A 22,298-nucleotide genomic window follows, 5' to 3' on the forward strand; every position below is an offset into this window, starting at 1 on the left:
CCCATCTCAAGCTTTTTCCCAGACCAGCACTGTCTCATGGAACTTTCCATGTTGGTGGTAACCTTCCACAGCCTCACTGTCCAATACGGTATCCGCCAGCCACATGTGCACTAAAAATGTGGCTTGTGCAAGAGAGGAATTTGTGTGTGTATGTGTGGCCACCCAGCATGTGGGATCTTAGCTCCCTGACCAGGGGTTGAACCCGTGCCCCCTGCAGAGGAAGCACGGAGTCTTAACCACTGGACCGCCAGGGAAGTCCCAGGAATTTTTAATTTTTATTAATTTAAATGTAAGGAGCCACATGTGGCTGGTGGCTACCATATTGGACAGCGTCGCTCTAGATCACTGGTTTTTCAGGTTTGTTTCTTTAGCAGCAGAGCCCTTTCTCTTCCAAAAGAAATCTAACAGAGGGCTTCCGTGGTGGCGCAGTGGTTGAGAGTCCGCCTACCGATGCAGGGGACATGGGTTCGTGCCCCAGTCCGGGAAGATCCCACATGCCGCAGAGCGGCTGGGCCCGTGAGCCATGGCCGCTAAGCCTGCGCGTCTGGAGCCTGTGCTCCGCAGCGGGAGAGGCCACAACAGTGAGAGGCCCGTGTACCGCAAAAAAAAAAAAAAAAAGTTCACTTTCAGTTGCAAGACTTAAGCATTACAGAACCACTCACGTGGCCTCAAATTCTTCAGAACAGTTTGGAAACCATTGTTCTGGGTTTTAAATTCCTCCAAGAGAAGCAGTCACTGTAACTAGGGTAGGTAAGGAGCAAAGGGGCAAGGCTTGAGGTTGGGAGTTAGGGGAGATCTGGCAGGACCTGGAGGAACAGACCACAACCCCACGCAGAACTGCAGACCCATCAGCAGGGAGGGTCCTGGCCCTGCCTCTGGGTGCCCCACCTTTAAGCTCAACCCCTCTCTCCTTTGCAGACAAGATGCAGCGACGGTGTGCGTATGTGCTGATCCTGGTGCTGGCTCTGGCCGTCTTCTCTGAAGCTTCTTGGAAGCCCCACTCCCACCTGCAAGATGCACCCTTGGGTCCAGGGGCCAATAGGGGCCAGGAGCCACGTGGGCTGGACCAGCTGGGCCCAGCCTCTCACCACCGAAGGCAGCTGGGGCTCCAGGATCCCTCACACTTGGTAGCAGGTAGGAGCTGCTGACAACAGTCCCTACTTGCCTCGCCCAGCCTGCTTTAGCCAAGGTCCCCCCAGGCTGGCCCTGACCTCAGTCTCCAGAGGCTAGGCGTCCTTCCCTCCTCACCTCCTCTCCCATCTCTGACCCTCAGACCTGTCCAAGAAGCAGGGACCATGGGTGGAAGAAGACGAAGAAGCATATGGATGGATGGACTTTGGCCGCCGCAGTGCCGAGGAAGGGGACCTACGTCCCTAGAGCCAAGCTTGAGAGCCCAGCCACCTCCCAGCCCAGCCTAACCCAGCCCCATGAAACATAAATCGAAATAAACTAGCTTCCAATGGATCACATTGTGTCAAGTGTCACGGGGCAGGGAATGGGGGTTGCGGCAGAGTTGAGACAGGGAGGAGGGTTGAGCACGCCCCTAGGAGCAGGGATACTGGCTAAGTCTCCTGGGTGTCCCCAGAGCTTAACGTTGAACAAGACTCTATAGTGTGGATGGGAGAATGGATGGTGTTATCGCAACCAGAGTGAGCCTTCTAAAAGAGAAATCAACCATGCCACTCCAGAGTCAACCCCCCAGTGCTTTCCGTTGCACTTAGAATAAAACCTAAGCTCCAGGGGACTTCCCTGGCGGTCCAGTGGTTAAGACTCCACGCTTCCACTGCAGGGAGCACGGGTTGGATCACTGATTGGGGAACTAAGATCCCCGCATGCCGCGTGGCCCGGCCAGAAAAACAAAACAAACAAACAAAAAAACCAACGTGGGCTCCTTGCCATAGCCCTAAGACCTAGCCCTGCTGTCCTCTTCCACCTCATGGGCGCCAAATTCCTTCCTCCTTCCTCTTCCTTTCTGCTACTCAAGCGCACCAGGCTCTTTCCTGCCCTGAACCTTTGTCCTTGCGGTTCCCTGTGCGTGGAATGCATTTCCTGGGCACAAACATGGCCGGCTCCTCTTTTTCTCTTGCGTCTTGGTTGAAAGGCCTCTTCCTGAGAGACCTGCCCTTTCTGCTCCTCGCAGGCACGCAGCCCCCAATAGTCTTTCATCACAGCATAGTACCGTCTGCAGAGCGCATCTCACAGTCTGTCGTTGTTTTGTTTGCCAGTTTATTGTCTGCCTCCCCAGGTAGAAGGGAAACTCTGTATGGGTGGGGACCACGTGTCCTTCTTCCCTGCTGTATCCCTAGTGGCAAGAACAGGAGATACCCCGTAAATATTTATCAAACAGGGGACTTCCCTGGTGGTCCAGTGGTAAAGAACCTGCCTTATAATGCAGGGGATGCAGGTTTGATCCCTGGTCAGGAAACTAGGATCCCACATGCCGCGGGGCACCTAAGCCCGCGTGCCACAACTACTGAGCTCGTGTGCCTCAACAAGAGAGCCCGCGTGTCACAAACTACAGAGGCCACGTGCTCTGGAACCCGCGCCACAACTAGAGAAGAGAAAAATCCACCCACCACAACCAGAGAAGAGAAAATCCACACGCCACAACTAGAGAGAGGCCCGAGCGCCGCAGCAAGGGGTCCCGTGTGCTGCAACTAAGACCCAACGCAGCCCAAAATGAATTAAATAAATAAATAATTTAAAAAATATTTATCCAACGGATAGGCGCGTGGCCGGCACACACACTTGGCGTTTCTCTCGTATCCCTTTACTGTTCCTGTGCCTGTCACAGCATCCTACCACAGGCACCTGCTACTCTCCACCTGAGGGCTTTCAGAATGCAAGGCAGGCTGGAAATTCTGGGGAGTTAGTACCTCCAGAAGCATCTGTCAGTCAGTGACAGATTAGAGCTGGAGAATAATTACCCCAGCTCCCTCACCCCTGGGGTGGGGTAACACTGAGGTGTATGCCTCTCTGTCTCCCACAGGTCCCCAGTAGCATTGAGCCCTAGTTACCCACAACAGTAAGCTGCTCAATTATATCCTTTATGGGCTCCCTTCCCTTCCCTGTCTCACATCCTTAGGCTGCTATGGATATTTCTTGCGATCACCACCCAAATAAACTACTCGCATTCAAATCCCTATCTCCAAGTCTGCATCTGGGGGAACTCATCCTAAGACAGTGGGTGTTAGAAGGGGTTATAGGAAGTAAGACCCCCATGATGGGATTCTGAGATTTGGTCCTGCACCAGCCAGACCCCAGTGCTGTGCTAAGAGGGGTGCTGATAACACCTGAAGCATCACAGTCACCTGTGGATTCTCCCACCTGACATCACAATTCCATTCTAGCAAGCCTGCCTCTCTGAGCCTTTGTCTCCTTCCTCAATACTCTGCTGAGGCAGTTCAGACATCTTCGATTCAATTGCTGTATACTGTTGTTTTGTCTGAGCTTCAAGGAGTCATTGCCAGCGAGGCATTTGGCTTCAGGTGTCTTTGCCAGGAAATTAAATCCTGAGTCATAGGAGAGTAAGCATCCTTGTCTCCCATATCAATAAACTCTCCCCTGGGGATTCCCTGGCTGTCCAGTGGTTAGGACGCCACATTTTCACTGCCGAGAGCCTGGGTTCAATCCCTGGTCGGGGAGCTAAGATCCCGCAAGCCGGGCGGCGTGGCCAAAATAAAATAAAATAAAATAAACTCTCCCCTAGCCAGTCATTCTACCATTCTCCAGCTCACCCTCCTGGGTCTACCAACCTCAAAAATCCACTCCTATATTTGTTGTCCTGGTCCCCGCTGGTACATATTATCCAGGTCATTCAGCTCCTGCAGCATTTGGCAGAGAATAATCCGTCTCTTCTCTTATCTGGGACAGTACTTCTCCGCATGCTAAGACCTGACGTTAGCTTGTGGTTTAGAAATGCCTAAGGGTGGCAGGGGCAAATCTTGAGAAACATCATTTCAGGAGGCATCTGCCTCAAGGAGGTCTTTGCAGACTCCAGGTAAACGGAAGCTGCTCCCCTCTGGCAAAGTAGAGGGCCTTCTTCCAGCCCAGAGGATTCCCAGAAACTGGGAGTTCAAGATTCTTTTACTTTTTTTTTTTAATTGAAGTGTAGTGGATTGACAACGTTGTGTTAGCTTCTGGTGTACAGCAAAGTGATTCAGTTATACATATGTATACATATTCTTTTTCATATTCTTTTCCATTATGGTTTATTACAGGATGTTGAATATAGTTCCCTGTGCTGTACAGTAGGCTCTTGTTGTTTATCTATTTTATATGTAATAGTGTGTATCTGCTAATCCCAAACTCCTAATTTATCCCACCACCTTTCCCCTTTGATAACCATAAGTTTTTCTTTTCTTTTCTTTTTTAAATGGGGTAGGGGATTTATCTGTTTGTTTGTTTGTTTGTTTTGGCCTTGGGACACACGGCTTGCAGGATCCTAATTCGCCCCCGCCAGAGATCAAACCTGGGTCACGGCAGTGAAACTGCCGAGTCCTAACCACTGGGAATTCCCCATAAATTTGTTTTCTATGTCTGTGAGTCTGTTTCTGTTTTGTAGACAGGTTCGTGTCATTTTTTTTCTTAATTAATTAACTTATTTTTGGCTGCATTGGGTCTTCACTGCTGTGCACGGGCTTTCTCTAGTTGCAGTGAGCGGGGGCTACTCTTCGTTGCAGTGCACGGGCTTCTCATTGCTGTGGCTTCTCTTGTTTTGGAGCACGGGCTCTAGGCACACAGGCTTCCGTAGTTGTGGCTTGCAGGCTCTAGAGTGCAGGCTCAGTAGTTGTGGCACATGGGCTTAGTTGCTCTGTGGCATGTGAGATCTTCCTGGACCAGGGCTCGAACCCATGTCCCCTACATTGGCAGGCAGATTCTTAACCACTGTGCCACCAGGGAAGCCCCTGTGTCATATTTTAGATTCCACATGTAAGTGATATCTTTTGGTACTTGTCTTTCTCTGACGTCCTTCACTTACTATGATAATCTCTAGGTCCATCCATGCTGCTACAAATGGCATTATTTCATTCTTTCTATGGCTGGGTAGTCTTCCATTGTATATATGTACCACATCTTCTTTATCCATTCATCTGTCGATGGACATTTAGGTTGCTTCCATGTCTTGGCTATTGTAAATAGTGCTGCTATGAACATAGGGGTGCATGTATCTTTTCAAATTAGAGTTTTGCCCACATATATGTCCAGGAGTGGGATTGCTGGGTCATATGGCAACTCTATTTTTAGCTTTTTAAGGAACCTCCATACTGCTTTCCATAGTGGCTGTACCAATTTACATTCCCACCAACAGTGTAGGAGGGTTGGGAGTTCAAGATTCTTAAGGGCATCTCCTCAAATGTTCCACCCATGGGTGTCATGGTCCCATTCCTTTCATTCTAGGACTTCAGCAGAGGAGACTTTTGGGGTTCTGCTTTCAGCCTCCTTTGTTACTCTGCACTCTTACAATCAGGTCTTGGTCCTGATTTCCAATGCAACCTTCCTTTTGTTGCAGTGGAGGCCATTTGATTTTCATACCATATCCTGAGTTAATGGTTGGCTGACCTGAGCCTAACATTTTCCTCCTTTAGAGATTCTCTGATGATTAACAATAGCCAAGCAACTCCACATTCATAATAATCATTGCTCTTATCTCTCAAGTGCTGAAGCAATTGATAAGCCAATGCACCCTCATCCACCTGGATCCCATCCTAATTCACTACGGATAAGAATCTCAGTAATTGTGAAAGACCTACTGTATAGCACAAGGAACTCTGCTCAATACTCTGCAATAAATGGAAAAAGAATTTGAAAAGTAATAGATACATGTACATGTATAACTGAATCACTTTGCTGTATACCTAAAACTAACACAACATTGTTAATCAAATATACTCCAATATAAAATAAAAATTTTTAAAAAGGTATCTCAGTGGGCTTCCCTGGTGACGCAGTGGTTGAGAGTCTGCCTGCCGATGCAGGGGACATGGGTTCGTGCCCCGGTCCGGGAAGATCCCACATGCCATGGAGCAGCTGGGCCCGTGAGCCATGGCCGCTGAGCCTGTGCGTCCAGAGCCTGTGCTCTGCAACGGGAGAGGCCACAACAGTGAGAGGCCTGCGTACCACAAAAATAAAAAAAAAAAATTTAATTTAAAAAAATTTTTTAAAAAAAGGAATCTCAGTAATTGTGATGCTACAGATCCCACAGTGCTAGAAATATCTGTGCTGGACAAGAATTTCATGTGAAGTCTCTGGGAAGTCCCAATAAGAGAACTGCAGTGCAGACCCCTACGGCTGGCAAACTTTTTTTTAAAGGGCCAGATGGAAAATATTTTTGACTTTGCAGGCCAAGAGGCAAAGTCAAGGACATTGCATAGGTACTCAAATAACCATTTAAAGTGTACCTATTTAAACTATAAAAAACACCCTTAGCTTGCAGGCCAAACAAAAACAGGTGACGGGCCAGATTTGGCCCATGGGTCATAGTTTGTTGACCCCTGTTCTAGAGTCAAGGGCATGCTATCTACAGAAGAGAATTATTTACTGTTAAAAAATCCACTCCCAGCATGCTACTGGGCCCTAGTAGGGAATGAGCACTTGACCACTGGACATTAAGTTACTATGCAATCAGAGTCGCCCATCATGAGCTGGGTGTTTTCAGACTCACCACGTCATAAGGTTGGATGGGCCAAGTAGTGATTCAGTTTAGGATGAAATGGTACACTTGAGATTGGGCCTGAGGAAGGCCAGAGGGCACAAACAAGTTAGTCAGTCACCCACACCCCCAGGCCACCTACGTCTACTGCACCAGTACCTCTTCCTCGGCTTACCCCTATAGCCTCACTGGAGGTTCCCTATGGACAGCTCATACAGGAGGAAAAATTCAGGCCTGGTTCATGAGGGGGTAGACTTGATAAGCTGGTAAAAACTGAAAATGAACTGCTGCTGAACCACGGCTCACTCTGGGCGGCCGTGGAAGACGGTGGTGAAGGACAGTCTTTCAGGTGGGTAGAGCTTCACGTTCTGGACCTGGGCATCCACTTGGCGTGGAGGGAGAAGCGGTTTGGGGGAAGGACACACACAGACCTCTGGGCAGCAGCAGACCGGTCAGGGGACGTGCAAGAGAAAGACTAGAAATTCCGAGACAAAGACATCTGGGACATAGCAAGTAGATAGATCTACGGAGGGCGGCACAGGGCCTGTGGACCTTCGTGTCTCACATCAGTGCCCACCCAAGAGCATCCACTGAAATGACCAGGTAGTCAGGATGTCTCACCCAATGGAGGTCAGCTAGGTGCCATCTTTGGCCACTCCCTACTTGCACTATGGGCCCATGAATAAAGTGACCATGGTGCCAGAGACAGAGGTCAGACATGGAACCGATAGTCAATCCAGCTGCTAACTCTGCTGCACATCTGACTTGTGAGCAGCAGAGGCCATTTCTGAGCCCTGGCTATGGGACCATGCCCTTAGGGGACCAACAAGCCACTTGGTAAATTGATTTCATCAGACACCTTCCACCCTAGAAGGGGCATTGAACCATCCTGGTGGGGAGTGGTTCACGTTCTGAATGTAGGCTTTCCCTTCTGCCCGCAGTGCCTCCTCCAGCACTACAGGACCACAGAGCATCTAAGGACGTACAGTGTGTGACATGCCATCACAGGGTCCCATAAAACATGACCTCATATCACCTCACACGGGTCAGAATGGCCATCATCCAAAAATCTACAAATAAGAAATGCTGGAGAGGGTGTGGAGAAGAGGGAACCCTCTTGCACTGTTGGTGGGAATGTAAACTGATACAGCCACTATGGAGAACAGTATGGAGGTTCCTTAAAAAACTAAAAATAGAACTACCATACGACCCAGCAATCCCACTACTGGGCATATACCCTGAGAAAACCATAATCCAAAAAGAGTCATGTACCACAATGTTCATTGCAGCTCTATTTACAATAGCCAGGACATGGAAGCAACCTAATTGTCCATCGACAGATGAATGGATAAAGAAGATGTGGTACATATATACAATGGAATATTACTCAGCCATAAAAAGAAATGAAACTGAGTTATTTGTAGTGAGACGGATGGACCTAGAGTCTGTCATACAGAGCGAAGTAAGTCAGAAAGAGAAAAACAAATACCGTATGCTAACACGTATATATGGGATCTTAAAAAAAAAGTGGTTCTGAAGAACCTAGGGGCAGGACAAGAATAAAGATGCAGACGTAGAGAATGGACTTGAGGACACGGGGAGGGGGAAGGGGAACCTGGGATGAAGTGAGAGAGTGGCGTGGACATATATACACTACCAAATGTAAAATAGCTAGTGGGAAGCAGCCGCATAGCACAGGGAGATCAGCTCGGTGCTTTGTGTCCACCCAGAGGGCTGGGATAGGGAGGGTGGGAGGGAGACGCAAGATGGAGGGGATATGGGGATATATGCATATATATAGCTGATTCACTGTTATACAGCAGAAACTAACACAACATTATAAAGCAATTATACTCCAATAAAGATGTTAAGTTAAAAAAAATTAAAAAATAAAAAAACATGCCCTCAGACAAGGGACCTGCTTTACAGTGAAGGAGGTGCAGCAATGAGCGCATGACCATGGGATCCAGTTGTCCTACCAGACACCATGTGACCCAGAGACCGCAGGCCTAAAAGAATGTTGGGATTAAAGGCGCAGCTAAGGCACTAACTTGGGGATGCACCCTGGAGGGTGGGGTGCAGGATATACTCTGAGCCAGAGGTTCTCAAACAGTGCTTTGTCCCTGACAGCCAGAACACGTGGGTCCGGGAGCCTAGGGGGAGAGTGGAAGCGGTCCCTATGACCACCACTGCCAGTGGCCCACCTCAGAAATTTGTACTTCCTGTCCCCACGATTCTAGACAGTCCTGGACTAGAAATCCTGGTTCCTGGGGAAAGATACTTCCACCAGGGAAAACAGTAAAGGTTCTCCTAAATCTAAAGTTATAGGGGCTTGCAAATTCCCTGGTGGCCCAGTGGTTAGGACCCTGCGCTTCCACTACAGGGGGCCCAGTTTCGATCCCTAGTCAGGGAACTAAGATCTTGCAAGCCACACAGTGCGGCCAGAAACAAAAAAAGCAAAAAAAAAAAAAAAAGAAAAAGAAAAAAAGAAAGTTATAGGGGCTGCCTGGCCATTTTTTGGTTTGTGTCATTAGACCATCAGGCAAAGAAAGGTCAGTTATTAGCAGGGGTTACTGATTCTGATTAACATGAGGGGCTAGGATCACTGCCTCATAATGGGGGCAGGAAGGAGTATTCAGGGTCTGGAACTCAGGGGGATTCACTGAGGTGCGTCTTGGGACTTCCTGCCTGGCGATAACCATAAACAGGCAGTGGCAGCAACAGTATCCTGACCAAGTGCTCAGACCTCTCAGGAATGAAGATCTAGGTTACTTCACCAGGAAAGCAACCTGGACCAGCTGAAGTGCTGACCAAGGAAGAGGGGAATATAGGATGGGTGGTAGAGGAAGGAGATGAGAAATATCGTCTAGGGATTCAGGACCAATTGCAGCTGAGGACCACAGCTTATACCATTCATCCTCCAGGTGTAATTCTCCTTTCTAAGATACTATGACCAGCCACCATCCTAAAGAAGCAATGCCAGGCCAGAGTGAACTCCACATGGGGATTGAGTGCCTCTGAGTGGCACAAAGGGTGGACTGTAGCAGACTGTCCGTGACCTGCCCGCGTCCTCGGCACTCACCATTCTAGCACACGCTGACCGTGGTCCATGACGAGCACAGTTAGTCTCTGCCAGGGGGCTTTTCCCCAGCGTATGTGTGGAGAGGCCAGAGCACCAGTGAGTTAATACCCCCAGGAGCCAACCTCAGCCAATGACAAACGAAACTTGGAGGATGCCTGCCCCAGCTTCCTTGCCCCTTGGATGGGGTAACTGAAATGGGTTCTAGATTGGTGCGTCTCCGACTTCAATATGCATTGAAGGTCAAGGTCCTGGGGACCTTGTCAACATGCACATTCCGACAATATAGGTGTTGGGTGGGACCTGAGATTCTGCATTTCTGATAAACTCCCAGGAGATGTTAATGATGCTGGTCCACAGACCACACTTTGAGTTGCAACTGGCTACACTCCCTCCCAGGGTTCCCCAGTAGGACTGAGCCTCTGTTGCCTAAAACTCCCTTTCGTTAGCTTCCTTCTGTTCTCAATTCCCCACTCCCCACCAAGAATGCTTCCTGGGACCATCTTCTAAATAAACTACTTGGGTTTTTTTTTTTTTCATGATTGAAATCTTTATTATCAATGCTCTGGAAACACCAAGAATTATAAGGTGACTAAACCGCTCTGAGAACTGAGCTCTTATTTTCCAAAATGATAAATTCTAAACTGGAAGTTGAACATATCAAGCCAGACTCATAACAAAAGTTCTGGGACCCTCTGATCTCATACTGTTTTCTGTCCCTCTCTGCCTGCATGTTTGAGAATCCTGCCTTGGCAAGAGTCAGTCCAACAGCCTCGTTTAATGGAATAAATGACTTGTTTTCACATGCTGTTCTGGGGGACCTCTGCCTAAGACAGTGGTGACTTCATTCCTGCTTTACGCTTTGCAGCCAGGCACTGAGTCAGGATCCCAGGAACAGAAAGGATCAGGGAAGGGGGCCTGCCTAAGCATGGGCTCTGGAGGCCTGAGGGCTTGGGTTCAAATCCCAGCTCCACAACCAGCTGTTCCACTCTTGGGAGGGTCACTTCACCTGCCTAGGTGTCAGTTTCATCACCTGACGACTATTTATCAGATCACCCCCCACAGGGGTTGTTGAAATGATTATATGTTTAATCCAAGCTCCTGGCACATAATTCACTACTGGAGCCCATCTTCTCTCCACAGCTTTGCCCCACCAAAGTGCACATGCACACGCACACAATGCACACACACACACGTGCACTCCCTGAGAAAGACAGCAGAGGCTGGGCCAGGTAGCACACAGGTCCTTTATTTCCTTCACTGGCACGTACACGGGCTGGCAAGCAACAGGAGCGTGAGAAGCACCGTGGGGAGGTGGGCAGATACCGATGGGGGCCTGAGCCCCCGACTCCAGGTGTTTATGAGTAAAGGGTGGGAAAGGGCGAAACATCTAGAACAAGGAAACAAGGGGCACTGAGGAGAGGACGTGGTGGGGAGTGACAGGGCCTTGGGAGGGAGCCTGGACACTCACAGGCCACAGGCGGGGAGGTGGGGAGGGGAGGGGAGGGGAGGGGAGGGAGCCCTGCACCCCCATCCCGGGCAGAGGGAGTCCTCGCCCACACAGACAGATGCTTCTGGTTACACACAGCACTTAGGGACTCAGAAGAAAGAGCCAAGAACCGGGAAAGACGACCAGGTCCCTAAAAGTCACCAAGGACTGGGAAGCCACCTCTGATTTGGGGGTCAAGGGGTGAGGGGCATGTAGTGAGCAAGGTGCTCAAAACAACTTCCTACACCCCGGGCCTGAGCCCTGCCCCAGCTCAGAGCCGAGTCTGGTAGCTGGTGGGCCTCCCCTTGGGCTTCTTACACCCCCTGGGCTTCTTACGCCCCTGGGGCCACCAAGTGATCCAGGCCCAGCAGCCACAGCTCTTGCACCAGCTGCAGAACGAGGGCCGGGGTTCCTTCAGCCTGTCCCAGAAGAGGGTCAAGGCTTGGGCCCTCAAGTTCCGGCCCAGGTTCATCAGGACAGCGGGTGGGCTGGTGACAGATCGGGGGTCCGGTTTCTGAGCAAGGGAAGGAGGTCTGGGGAGGGTGGGGCTTGGCCAGGCAGCGGAAGGAGGGGCCTCAGGCTGTCTGTGGGGCCTCTGCAGGCTGCTGGGAAACAGCAAAGCCTGAAAGAGAAGGGGGTGGACGTGAACTGGGGGCCTGAGGACCACAGGTCTGGCCTGGGCAGCAGGCAGGGGCTAGGCCTGGGCAGCTATATCAGAAGGAGACAGCCACCATTGAGAGTTATGCAGGTTGTCCACTGCCCAGCCATAGAGGTCACCATTCAGTTTACAACCTGCACAGCCTTACATGGCGACCCTGATGAGGCCACCCAGCAGTGACCAAACGGCCATCAGAGTCAGGGCAGATCAGATATAATGGTGAGGCTGCCAACAGGTTATAAACTTCACAGCTCACCCAGAAGGCCAAGAAGGCACCAGGACAGGGTTAGAGGGGAGGGATGGGTCAGGGAAGTTGTTATGGCATAGCAGTGAAGAAAACGGGTTCAGTGGCCTTGAACAAATTATTTTGCTCTCTGAACCTCTGTTTCCTCTCCAAATGGGGATAATACGTACCTACAGGGGTGTGAGGATTAAAGAAGATAATTCGCATCACTAAATCATCTTTGATATCTCCATAAACTCCTCAAGGCAGGGCTCTCACGGCCTAGCACAAGGCCTGTACTCAGCAGGTGTTATTCCCCAACCTTTGGGGCTTCCAGCTGGGGAGAGGAGACCTTAACCGCCCCCCATCACCCCGTAGGAGCCCCTAGCCCACCTTCAGACTCACCCAGGGGACCGGTCCGACTGTGGCCCTTGCTGGCAGAGGCTTTCGTCCCAATGGCCTGGGTGGCCCCAGAAGGCCCCTCTTCCTCCCAGGCCCTGGGAGGGTGATTGGCCCTTTCCTCCTCCAGCCTCCGAAAGTCCTGGGTTGGCACCCCCAGCTGCTGCTCCACGATCCCGCCCCCCATGTTTGTTTTGGCTGCTGCCCCTGCTGCAGGGTTGGGGAGCCTTGGGGATGGGGGAGGTGGGGGTGGGGGACACAGGAAGGGGGCGGACAGAGACAGGAAGCTGAGATGCAGTGAGGGGCTACAGTCCACGCCCTGACCCCCAGCCCAGCCCCAGGAGCAAAAAGGGTGAAGATCTGGAATCCTATGCAAACTCCATGTAACTAAGCATTGGGGCCACAGTTCCCCCTGAGGGGGGACCTGAGGTGCCTATGTAAATGATATGCAAAGTCCATGCAAATCAGCACGCTGGGTGGGGCCGGGCTGGGGTAAGTGAGCGTTTGGGGGGCTCACCTACCCTCACCTTTCATCGGCTTGACAACCTGCAGCTTGTCCGGCTGGCCGGAGGGAGGCCCCCACGGGAGCACTCACCTTTCTGGAGCATCTTCTGCCTCAGCTGCTGCCTATAATGGGCATCCTGCCAGTTGGCCAGTTGCTGGAGGACATACTTCATGTCCAGGTGCGACGGGCCCAAGCCGCTGGCCTCCAGGGCTGACGTGACCACACTCATCCGCGTTGCCTCATCCAGCTCCGGCTCCACCTCTTCCCAGGCCTCAGCCTCCTCAGACACCAGCTCTCCCTCTTCCGTCACGCCCTCGTCAGCTGGCAGCGCCTCTTCTGTGGCCTCCAGCTCCTCCTCAGGCACCAACTCCTCCGCAGGCACGAAATCCTCAGCCCACATCAGCCCCTCCTCTGCCTCGAGCCCCTGCTCCTGCTCTCGATCTTCACGGCAGTGCAGCTCATATCTGGGCAGGGAGACAGGAAAGTCTTTCCCTAACCCCCCAAAGCCAAAGCCGCCCCTCTTCACTCCCCCAAGGCATCTCCAGCCACTGGGGCTCCTGCTCTCCGCCCCGGTCTGCACACAGACCTGATGGTTACTCCCCAGTTCTCTCCCAGCCAGGGGAGAGGGCAGCTGGGTACCAGCCTCAAGGCTTCAAACACCCAGAAGAATGGTCACCAACACTGCCTAGGCCCCGCCTTCCCCCAGTAACCCCACCCTGCTGCACGGAACAGACCAGCAGGAATAACATGCCCTCTGCCCCCCTCCTTCATTATTTAACGTTCACAACCCATCCCACATCGAGTTGCCACAGGAACAAATCCATTTTAGTAAGGCCCAGACAGGTCAAGTGACTTGCCCAAGGATACACAGCCAGTAAAGGGATCAAGCTGGGACTCAGTCCCAGTTGTTTCCAGCTCCTAGGCCAGTGCCCATTCGCCTCTCAGCCCCTGGTCAGGTGAAGGGAAGGCTTCAGCCCCCACTTGGAGAAGCCTCAAATCAGACAGCCACCCATGGGGCAAAATTTGAAGGCAAAGGGGGCAGCTCCTTCCCAGAACAACTCTTAGCCCAGCCGGCCTGAGAGCAGGGGCTTCTCCAGGGTTGTAGGGCCACAGAACCAGCTGCAGGGGGTTGTCTGGCTGCTGATAGGTGAGGACAGGTGGGGACTTCCCTGGTGGCGCAGTGGTTAAGAATCCGCTTGCCAATGCACGGGACACGGGTTCAAGCCCTGGTCGGGGAACTAAGATCCCACATGCCGCAGAGCAACTAAGCCCATGTGCCACAACAACTGAGCCTGCGCTCTAGAGCCCGCGAGCCACAACTACTGAGCCCGCAAGCCACAACTACTGAGCCCGTGTGCCACAACTACTGAAGCCCGCGTTCCTAGAGCCCATGCTCCACAACAAGAGAAGCCACTGCAATGAGAAGCCCACACACTGCAACGAAGAGTAGCCCCCACTTGCCGCAACGAGAGAAAGCCTGCGCAGCAACAAAGACCCAACGCAGCCAAAAATAAATAACATTTTTTTAAAAAGGTGAGGGCAGGTGAAGGGGGAGCCCCTGGTTGGCGTACCCCAGATCTGAGGTCTCTGGAGTCACTTCATAGTTCCTTCAACATAGAAAAGGGCCTTCACTGTCCCAAGGCAACGGGAAGCTGAAAGTGTGAAATCCCTGGGACCCCATCATGCAGAAAAATCCCAGGGAGAAATGATGCACCCAGAACATGTGCACAGAGGAAAGGTGTTGAGTGGAAGGGGCCGAGGACCAATGAGGCAGGAGGAGGGGCACCATGGGGGGGAAGGGCGGGGGGAGGGAGGTCAGAGCTGGGTGGGGGGTGAACCCCCTCCCACTACCAGAAAGGCTGCTGCCTACCAGGTAGGCAAGAGTGAGTGCAGGGCAGGCAAAGTCTGGGGCCCAGAGTGCACCTTTCCATAAAAAACACAGGGTCTGGGCCTCCCTGGTGGCGCAGTGGTTGAGAGTCCGCCTGCCGATGCAGGGGATACGGGTTCGTGCCCTGGTCTGGGAGGATCCCATATGCCGCGGAGCGGCTGGGCCCGTGAGCCATGGCCGCTGGGCCTGCGCATCCGGAGCCTGTGCTCCGCAACGGGGGAGGCCACAACAGTGAGAGGCCCGCATACCGCAAAAAAAAAAAAAAAAAAAAAACAAAAAAAAAAACACAGGGTCTGAGATAATCCTCCTTATAGACATTCTGAGCTCCTCAGCCAGGGTCTCCTGGAAATCAGGAAGCGCCTCCTATGGTGGAGAGGGGGAACATCACCAGAAGATCCCCCCACCCGTACCTCCAGGCACAGGAAAGGACTGCAGATAGACCCAGATCACACAGAGGTAAAAGGCAGGCAGCCAGGGGGCCTCACCAGAGGTACAGTGTACGCGTAGTGGGCGACAGAGCCAGTGGACGCCGGGGCTTGCTGGCGGAGGGTCTTCACCTCCTCCTGGGCCTCAGTCAGCATGCTCCCACACTTGGAGTACTTCTCCCGTAGGTCCTGCAGCTGGGACCCTGCCCACAGGCTCTGCTGGGACCCAGGCACACCCAGCCCAGACGCCTTGCCCAGTCTCTCCCCAGGGGGTGGGGAAGCCTGGGCAAAGAGGCAAGAGGCCCAGACTCTAGACCCCCATAATGATATGCAGGGTGATCCCCGGACTCCACTCCACTCAGACCCCAAATGAACTGCCACCTGCCAGGCCCTGTGCCAGAGCCTGAGGGTATGGAAAGGGCAGGCCCAGTCCCTGCTGCAAGGAGCTCGTCCTCTCAGGAGAGTCAGGCAGCTGCCCAAGGGTCCCAGGTCCCCCACGCTGGGCCAGGAGCCCAGGGGAGCCTCACCTCATCCTGGAGCTGATTTCCTTCTCCGAAGCCAGATGCTGCAACTTCTCAGCCTCGACCCCGTACTGGAAGGACCCAAGACCAGTGAACTTCACCCCAGACCGCCCCACTCCCGTGCACACCCTGCTTCTGGCAAGTCTTCCCAGGCTCATCGGTGAGTCTTTGGCAGCTCTTTAAAAAAAGAAGTCACGTGGAATAATGCCAAAGAACGTGGGGAGTCACACGGCCTGTTTCCTGGAACACCCTGTGTCTCTCTTTGGGCTCGGTCCCCAACTTGGGACGAGGGGACAGGATGAGGCGCCCTCTGATGTCTCCTCCAACACTGACTCTGACACAGAGAGGGGCCTTGGGCCTCTGAGCTCCAGGGGTGGGGGCAGGGAGAAGGAGGTGTGGGTCCCATGGGGCCATGACGGGAGCAAGGAGCCCCGCACGCACCCCGACGCACCGACTGGCAGCACTGCTGCGGCTTCATGACCTGGGCCCGCAGCTGGGCAACCTCCCTCTGCTGCTGTCCATAGCTCTCCATCCTGAGTGCCAGCACCTCCGACGGCTCGGCCATCTGCTGGCTGGCCTCCGCTGGGGAGGAGTGGGGAGAGGTCAGCCCTGGTTCCCCGGGCCCTCAGTCTCCCAGATGCCTCCGTCCACCTGCACCCCTCAGCTCGCGCCAAGTACCCGAGGTTCCACAGGGCTTAGCATCCCTCACTCGGGTCTTCTTTTCAATAAACATTTGTTGACTGACACAGAGCAGGGTGCTGGACAAGCAGTCAGCAAGACCTGGCCCCAGCCCACATTGAGCTCAAGACTAGTGTGGAGACTGAGGGAAAAAGAAATCACAATAGTGCATATTATGGACTAGGATGCAGCAAGTGAAAAGGGTGCATCGGGGGTCGTAGCTGCCGCACCCAGGCCAGCCTGGCAAGGTCTGAGATGCTAGGACCTCCCCGGGGAAATGGGGCTCGCCCAGCAGAAGGGAAGACAAGGCCCAGGCAGGGTGTGGAGAGGCCCAGAGGACACCAGGAGGGAGTGGCTGGGGCAGTGGGCAGGGCCCAGATCACTAGGGCTGGGGTAGGGAGGGTGGGGTTTATCCTTTGGCCAATGGGGAGTTATTTGGGTGTTTTAGGCTGGGGAGTGACACAGATTTGGCTTTAGAAAACTCCTTTGCGCTGCGTGCAGAAGGGCCTGGAAGGGTAGGAGTGGAGGCAGAGAGACCAGTTAAGAGTTGGCCTGGGCTTAGAGGCAGCTGGGGTGGGAAAAGGAAAGAGACGTGAGCCTTTCCTAGGACGTAGAAGCAACAGAATGTGGGGACTGGCTCCTACTCCGGGGGCCTGGGACCAGGGGGGGCCATTCTGGGAACCCAGGGGGAAGGAAGGCCAGATTTGGGGTGAGCTGAACATCTGTTGACACCTTGAGTATGCATCTCCCCAGCCAGGCCTGAGCTCCTCAGGGACAAACTCTGTGCCGCACTCAGCTTCATGACCACACAGTGCCAGGCACAGCCTCTGCCTAATAATGCAGTGCCTGAGGAGGGAGGGGGGGCCTGGTCTCTGGCAGTTCATGGCTCCCTCCATTCCTCGCTCCCAGCCCCCTCCCTCCCCCTTCTCAAATAACAAGAGGAGACAGGCTTATCGGAGCCCCAGAGCATCCGTACAGCTCTTTACAGTTTACACAAAGCACTTCCTCAGCTGTAACCCCTAGCGAGGTCAGCAGGGCCAAGATTATTAACCCCCATTCTCAAGATGAAGTTTCAGAGAGGTTAAGGAACTTGTCCAAGCTAACACAGCTAGGAGGTGTCAGAGCTGTGACATGAACTCAGGTCTCCAGACTCCAAATCCCAGGTTCTTGTCTCTGCTCCTCTGGACAGCCCCCTACCCCCAGTTACAAGATCACGTACAAAACTGCTCCACACAATCCAGGATGAACATCTGCTCCTCCTCCTCAAGGTCATCGAGTTGAGAGACCTAAGGGGCAGGGGCGTCAACACCCCTGCCCACGGGCACGCCCTCTTCCCCCGTCCTCACCTCCTCTCGCAGCTGCTCATTCTCCTCCTTCAGCAGCCACAGCCGCTCCTGCAGGGCCTCCAGCTGCGGGCAGTCATGCGACTCTGTCAGAGGAGTCCTAGGGGAGGGAGTGATGGGAGTCAGGGTACAGGGGCTCGGGGGACGCAGTTCCCAGCCCACCCAGGGCTCCCCCACCCCAGGCTGACTGCGGTGGTCTCAGTTAGCTCCAGCAACCCCAGTGGCAGGTACATGGTGTCCCTGTTTGCGAACAAGGAAACTGAGGCTCGGAGAAGGGGCCGCCCAGGTGCAAAGGCAGGACACTTGCGGGGAATTCCCTGGTGGTCCAGTGGTTAGGATTTGGCACTTTCACTGCCGTGGCCCAGGTTCAGTTCCTGGTTGGGGAACTGAGATCTTGCAAGCTGCGTGGCACAGCAAAAAATTAAAAAAAAAAAAAAAAAAAAGGCAGGACACTCACGGATCTGAGGCTTCGCAGGGATGATCATGCCCCTGCTCTTCTTCTTCCTCCTCCTCTTCTTCATCCTCCTCGTCCTCCTCCTCCTCATCATCAGAGTCTGAGTAAAGCTGAAGGAGGTCATCCCGCAGGCTCACCTGGTGTCTGAGATGTAAAATCTGGCAGGAGGAAGAGAAGCCCTGGGTTGGGGTATGGGCAGGGGCAGGCACAGATCCCAGCACAGTGGGATGGAGGCCGGCCTGAGATACGCCTCCCGCTGCCCTCCCCACCCAGGTACCTCCTCCCTGGCCGAGCCCAGCATGGCTTCCAGCTTGCTGTTCTCCTCCGTCAGAGCACTGTTCTGTTTCACCAGGGACTGGCCAATGAGAGCTGCCGTGTTCAGGTCCCGCTTTCTCTGCAGAGGGACCCCCATCCATGGGGAATATGTTCCTGGTTTCTGGGATCTCCCAGACAGATGGGAGGAGCTAGCGTCCAGAGGAAAGCTAGGCCACTACTGGAGACCCTCTTCATCCCCTAGTTCTCCAAGGTACTAGACAAGAGCCTGCCATGAACCCACTGTGGGACCTGACTCAGTTTCCCCCTATGGAAAAAGAGATCAGACCGGATGGTGCTAAGAGCTCTTGCAGCCTGGACATCCCACATCTACCTGTCTTCCATAAGAGGGACCTCCAGCTTGGCCCCCAGAGAGGTAGCCAGGCAGGAACACTCCTACCCCTACAGACATAATTAAAACGGGAGCTTGGCTAAAGCTGGGGTTGTCCCGGGTAGGAAAGGCAGCACACACCTCCTCTAGCAAACTTAACATCACTTTGACATCTTCTTGGGTGATCTTCTTGACTGGTGGGTGTAGGTCAGGACACAGCGCTGCAAGAGAAAGCGGGAAGCCGCATCAGGAAAAAGGGGGCACATGCTACCTGCCACCCTACTGTTTCCTGCCCTCAACAGCAAGGGTCAGCAACAAGGGAGAAGACTGAGTTCCCTTTCTGCCCCCAATATCCTCTCCATACCCCCAGTAATCAGCACTCCCTTCCCTGCTCCCAGGGCCAACTGGACTCTTGTCTGTTTGTTTGATTGATTGTTTGTTTTTTCTGGAGGGGCCTGGGAGGGGTAAGGAGATCCCAGCCCTACAGCTCCTGGAACCTAGGAGAATGGAGGCAGCTAGCGGAAGTACAGCGCCGACCGACTCATCACCCCTTACCCAGAGGGCAGCCTTGGCCAGCTCACTGGAGCCTCACGGGTCATAAAAACAGACGCAGTCACCCACCCTGCACCTGTTGCGTGAGGAGAGGAGGAGACTTCTCCAGCACTGGGGGAGGGGCCACCTGAGCCTCTAGACCCAATCAGGAGAGCCCCAGCGACCCAGGAGCAGGTAGGAGGGAAGAGGAGAGGCAGCATCTGTCTGAGGCTCCGCCCACCCCCAAGATTGTTTGGGGGTGGGGGGGAAGCCCGATCTTGACTCCAGCAGCCAGGAGGTTGGCAAAACCTCCCCTCTGCCCACCCACCTCCCCGTCGCTGGCGCGGCGGGCCAGCGCAGGCTCAGAGCGCACCGGGCAACGCCCTCCCGCAGCCCCCCCGCCCCTCTCCTGGCACTGCGGTAGCCTAGGGAGGGGGGCACTGAGAATGCGCAGATCTGCTGCAGCAACAGGCGTGAAGAGGGGGCAGGGGAGCGCGAGCCCCGGGGATCCTACCCACCGACGGAAATAGGGAACGAGAGAAGGGGAGAAGGAGGTGGGGAAAAGGGGACCGGAGAGGCGCCGCAGACCATGACTTCGCAAGGGTGGGCGGAGGGGTGGGACTGAGTGCCAGAGGGGACCGGGCGCCCGGACCCGACGGGGCCCCCTCCTGCCTGCTGCTGCCCTAGTCCCACCTGCTCCGGGGGTCCGGGGACCCAGTTTACCTTCCTCCAGCTCCCGAATAAAGGCGGCGCGCTCGGGGCCCGACACCCCAGGCCGCCGGCCGACGTAGGCAGCCGGCGTCTTCCAGATGCCCGCTGCCTTTCCAGTCCCCAAGCCAGCGGCCCGGGGGCCAAATGGACCTTGGAATATGAAGCGAGTCCACGGCGCGTCCGAGTTGTCGGGCACGGACTGGGCATTCCCCTGGACTGCCGAGAATGCAGACGCGCGCTGGACTCCTGCCTCCGATCCAGCCCTGGAGGCCGGGCGAGCTCCCGCTGAGGGTCCCGAGACGGTTGCGGATCCGGATCCTGCTGCCTGTCCTGCCGCGGGTACCTGCGCAGGGGCGGGTTCAAGCTCGGCGGAGGGCTCTGGAGCGGGATTGGCTGCGGGCGGAGGAGCTGGGGTGACTGCTGCCGGATCGCCGGGTCCCGGCCAGTCGCCGGCTGAACCCTGCCCCAACTCTTTCGGGCGCATCTTGAGTCCGCAGTCGGCTGCCCCAGCAGGGCCTTTATAACCTATGCCTGGAAGCGCGCCCGCCGGGCCGTACCACGCGCGGGAGGGGGCGGCCGAGGAGCAACTGGTGGTGCCCGGCACTGGTGGGCGCGCAGGAGGCGAGCTAATGGGGCGGAGCAGAGCGCAAAAGTAAGAGAAGAGTGAGGAGAAGAGGCGAGCGGAGTTCCAGCTGGTTCAGCGGACTTGGGCTCCGAGTGCTGGCCTTCTCTCCCCTCTCCACCTCCGGAGTATGGTTTTGCCCAAAGCCGCCGCTTCCCTGGGTTTTGGTTACGGGGACTTGGAAGTCCCTAACTGGGGGCATCCCCTCGCTCCGCTCCAGCCAGAGCCTTTTCGGCTGCCTTCCCTGGATCTGACCTGTAAGTTGGGGCCGTATTGTGTCTCTCCCGCGTGGGCTGGAAGATAAATCCAAACTCCAGTACGGCCTCCACGCGCTGCCCAGTCTGAGGCATCATGATCCCGGCGCTCACACCCCCGGTGTTCCAGCCGCTTGACAGACCTCTTTCTTATTTCTTAAGTCGTTTTATTGCCTTTCCTAGTGCTTTCCCTCCGCCCTCATTCACTTTGCCCACCTCATACCACGCTAGCAAACACCTGTTCTTCCGGGAGACCCCACTTAGGTGTCTCCGCGTAAAGACTCCTCCGACCCCGTCCTTCTCGGCCCCACAGCATCCTTTATGCGATGGCCTCAGTGGTCACACTGTGTCTGTCTCCGAGACCAGACGTGCGCCCCTTCAACACAGGGAGCGTGTCCCTCAGAGCGCAGCACAGGACGGGATACCTGTGAGGGTCGCCGTAAGTCCTGAATGAACTGTGGAGCGGCAGAGGAGTCCAGTGGCCATTTCTGTGCCTTTGGACCGGAGGAACCTACAGGCCAAAAGAAATGGCTGCGGCACTGATTCTTTTAAAGCCTTGGGATCATTCTTGGTGCCCCAATTTCCTTCTCTTCAATACCGTCAATCACCAAATCCTGCTTAATTTGCCTCCTAAATAGTTCTCAAATGTGCCACCTCCTTTTCAGCCCTTCTGCTGTTGAGGCCTCATTCTCTCTTCTAGATTGTTGTGAGTCTATCCTCCCACCCACCTGACCCCCATCCACATGACTCCATCTCTAACCCATCTCTCTCACTCATACCCCTATCCTAGCTAAGGAATTCCAGGAGCCCTTTTCCTACAGCCACCACTCAAAGCCGGAGCCCAGGACAGAGGCTTTATCCCAGTATACTGGATGTAGTTCCCTGTGCTATACAGTGGGACCTTGCTGTTTATCCATTCTATATGAAATAGTTTGCATCTACTAACCCCAAACTCCCACTCCATCCCTCCCCCATTCCCCCTCCCCCTTGGCAACCACAAGTCTGTTCTCTATGTCTGTGAGTCTGTTTCTGTTTTGTGGATAGGTTAATTTGTGCCATATTTTAGATTCCACATATAAGTGATATCATATGGTATTTGTCTTTCTCTTTCTGACTTACTTCACTTAGTATGAAAATCTCTCGTTGCATCCATGTTGCTGCAAATGGCATTATTTTGTTCTTTTTTATGGCCGAGTAGTATTCCATTGTGTATATGTACCACA

At 54.0% G+C, this 22,298-nt stretch overlaps 2 protein-coding genes across 2 annotated transcripts; one reads left to right on the plus strand and one right to left on the minus strand.

Moving 5' to 3' along the window:
* Window positions 1-712: 712 nt before the first annotated feature.
* GAST (gastrin) lies at window positions 713-1,377 on the plus strand (the record flags this gene model as incomplete). Its single annotated transcript, XM_082602869.1, has 2 exons — window positions 713-1,134; window positions 1,274-1,377. The coding sequence occupies exons 1-2, from the start codon at window positions 924-926 to the stop codon at window positions 1,375-1,377; spliced, it is 315 nt and encodes a 104-aa protein (XP_082458995.1). The 5' UTR covers window positions 713-923.
* An 11,412-nt stretch (window positions 1,378-12,789) lies between these two features.
* Window positions 12,790-20,683, minus strand: HAP1 (huntingtin associated protein 1; the record flags this gene model as incomplete). The annotated part of the gene is given in 15 exon segments (XM_082604375.1): window positions 12,790-13,469; window positions 14,577-14,612; window positions 14,876-14,909; window positions 14,912-14,945; window positions 15,182-15,256; window positions 15,379-15,600; window positions 15,846-15,862; window positions 15,865-15,910; window positions 16,291-16,421; window positions 17,737-17,803; window positions 17,864-17,960; window positions 18,318-18,472; window positions 18,592-18,708; window positions 19,099-19,178; window positions 20,212-20,683. Coding segments are annotated over 15 exon segments (2,022 nt in total). The 3' UTR covers window positions 12,790-13,030.
* Between the last annotated feature and the right edge of the window lie 1,615 nt (window positions 20,684-22,298).

Source organism: Mesoplodon mirus (genome assembly GCF_964341445.2).
Source record: "Mesoplodon mirus genome assembly, chromosome: 18".
NCBI lineage: Eukaryota > Metazoa > Chordata > Mammalia > Artiodactyla > Ziphiidae > Mesoplodon > Mesoplodon mirus.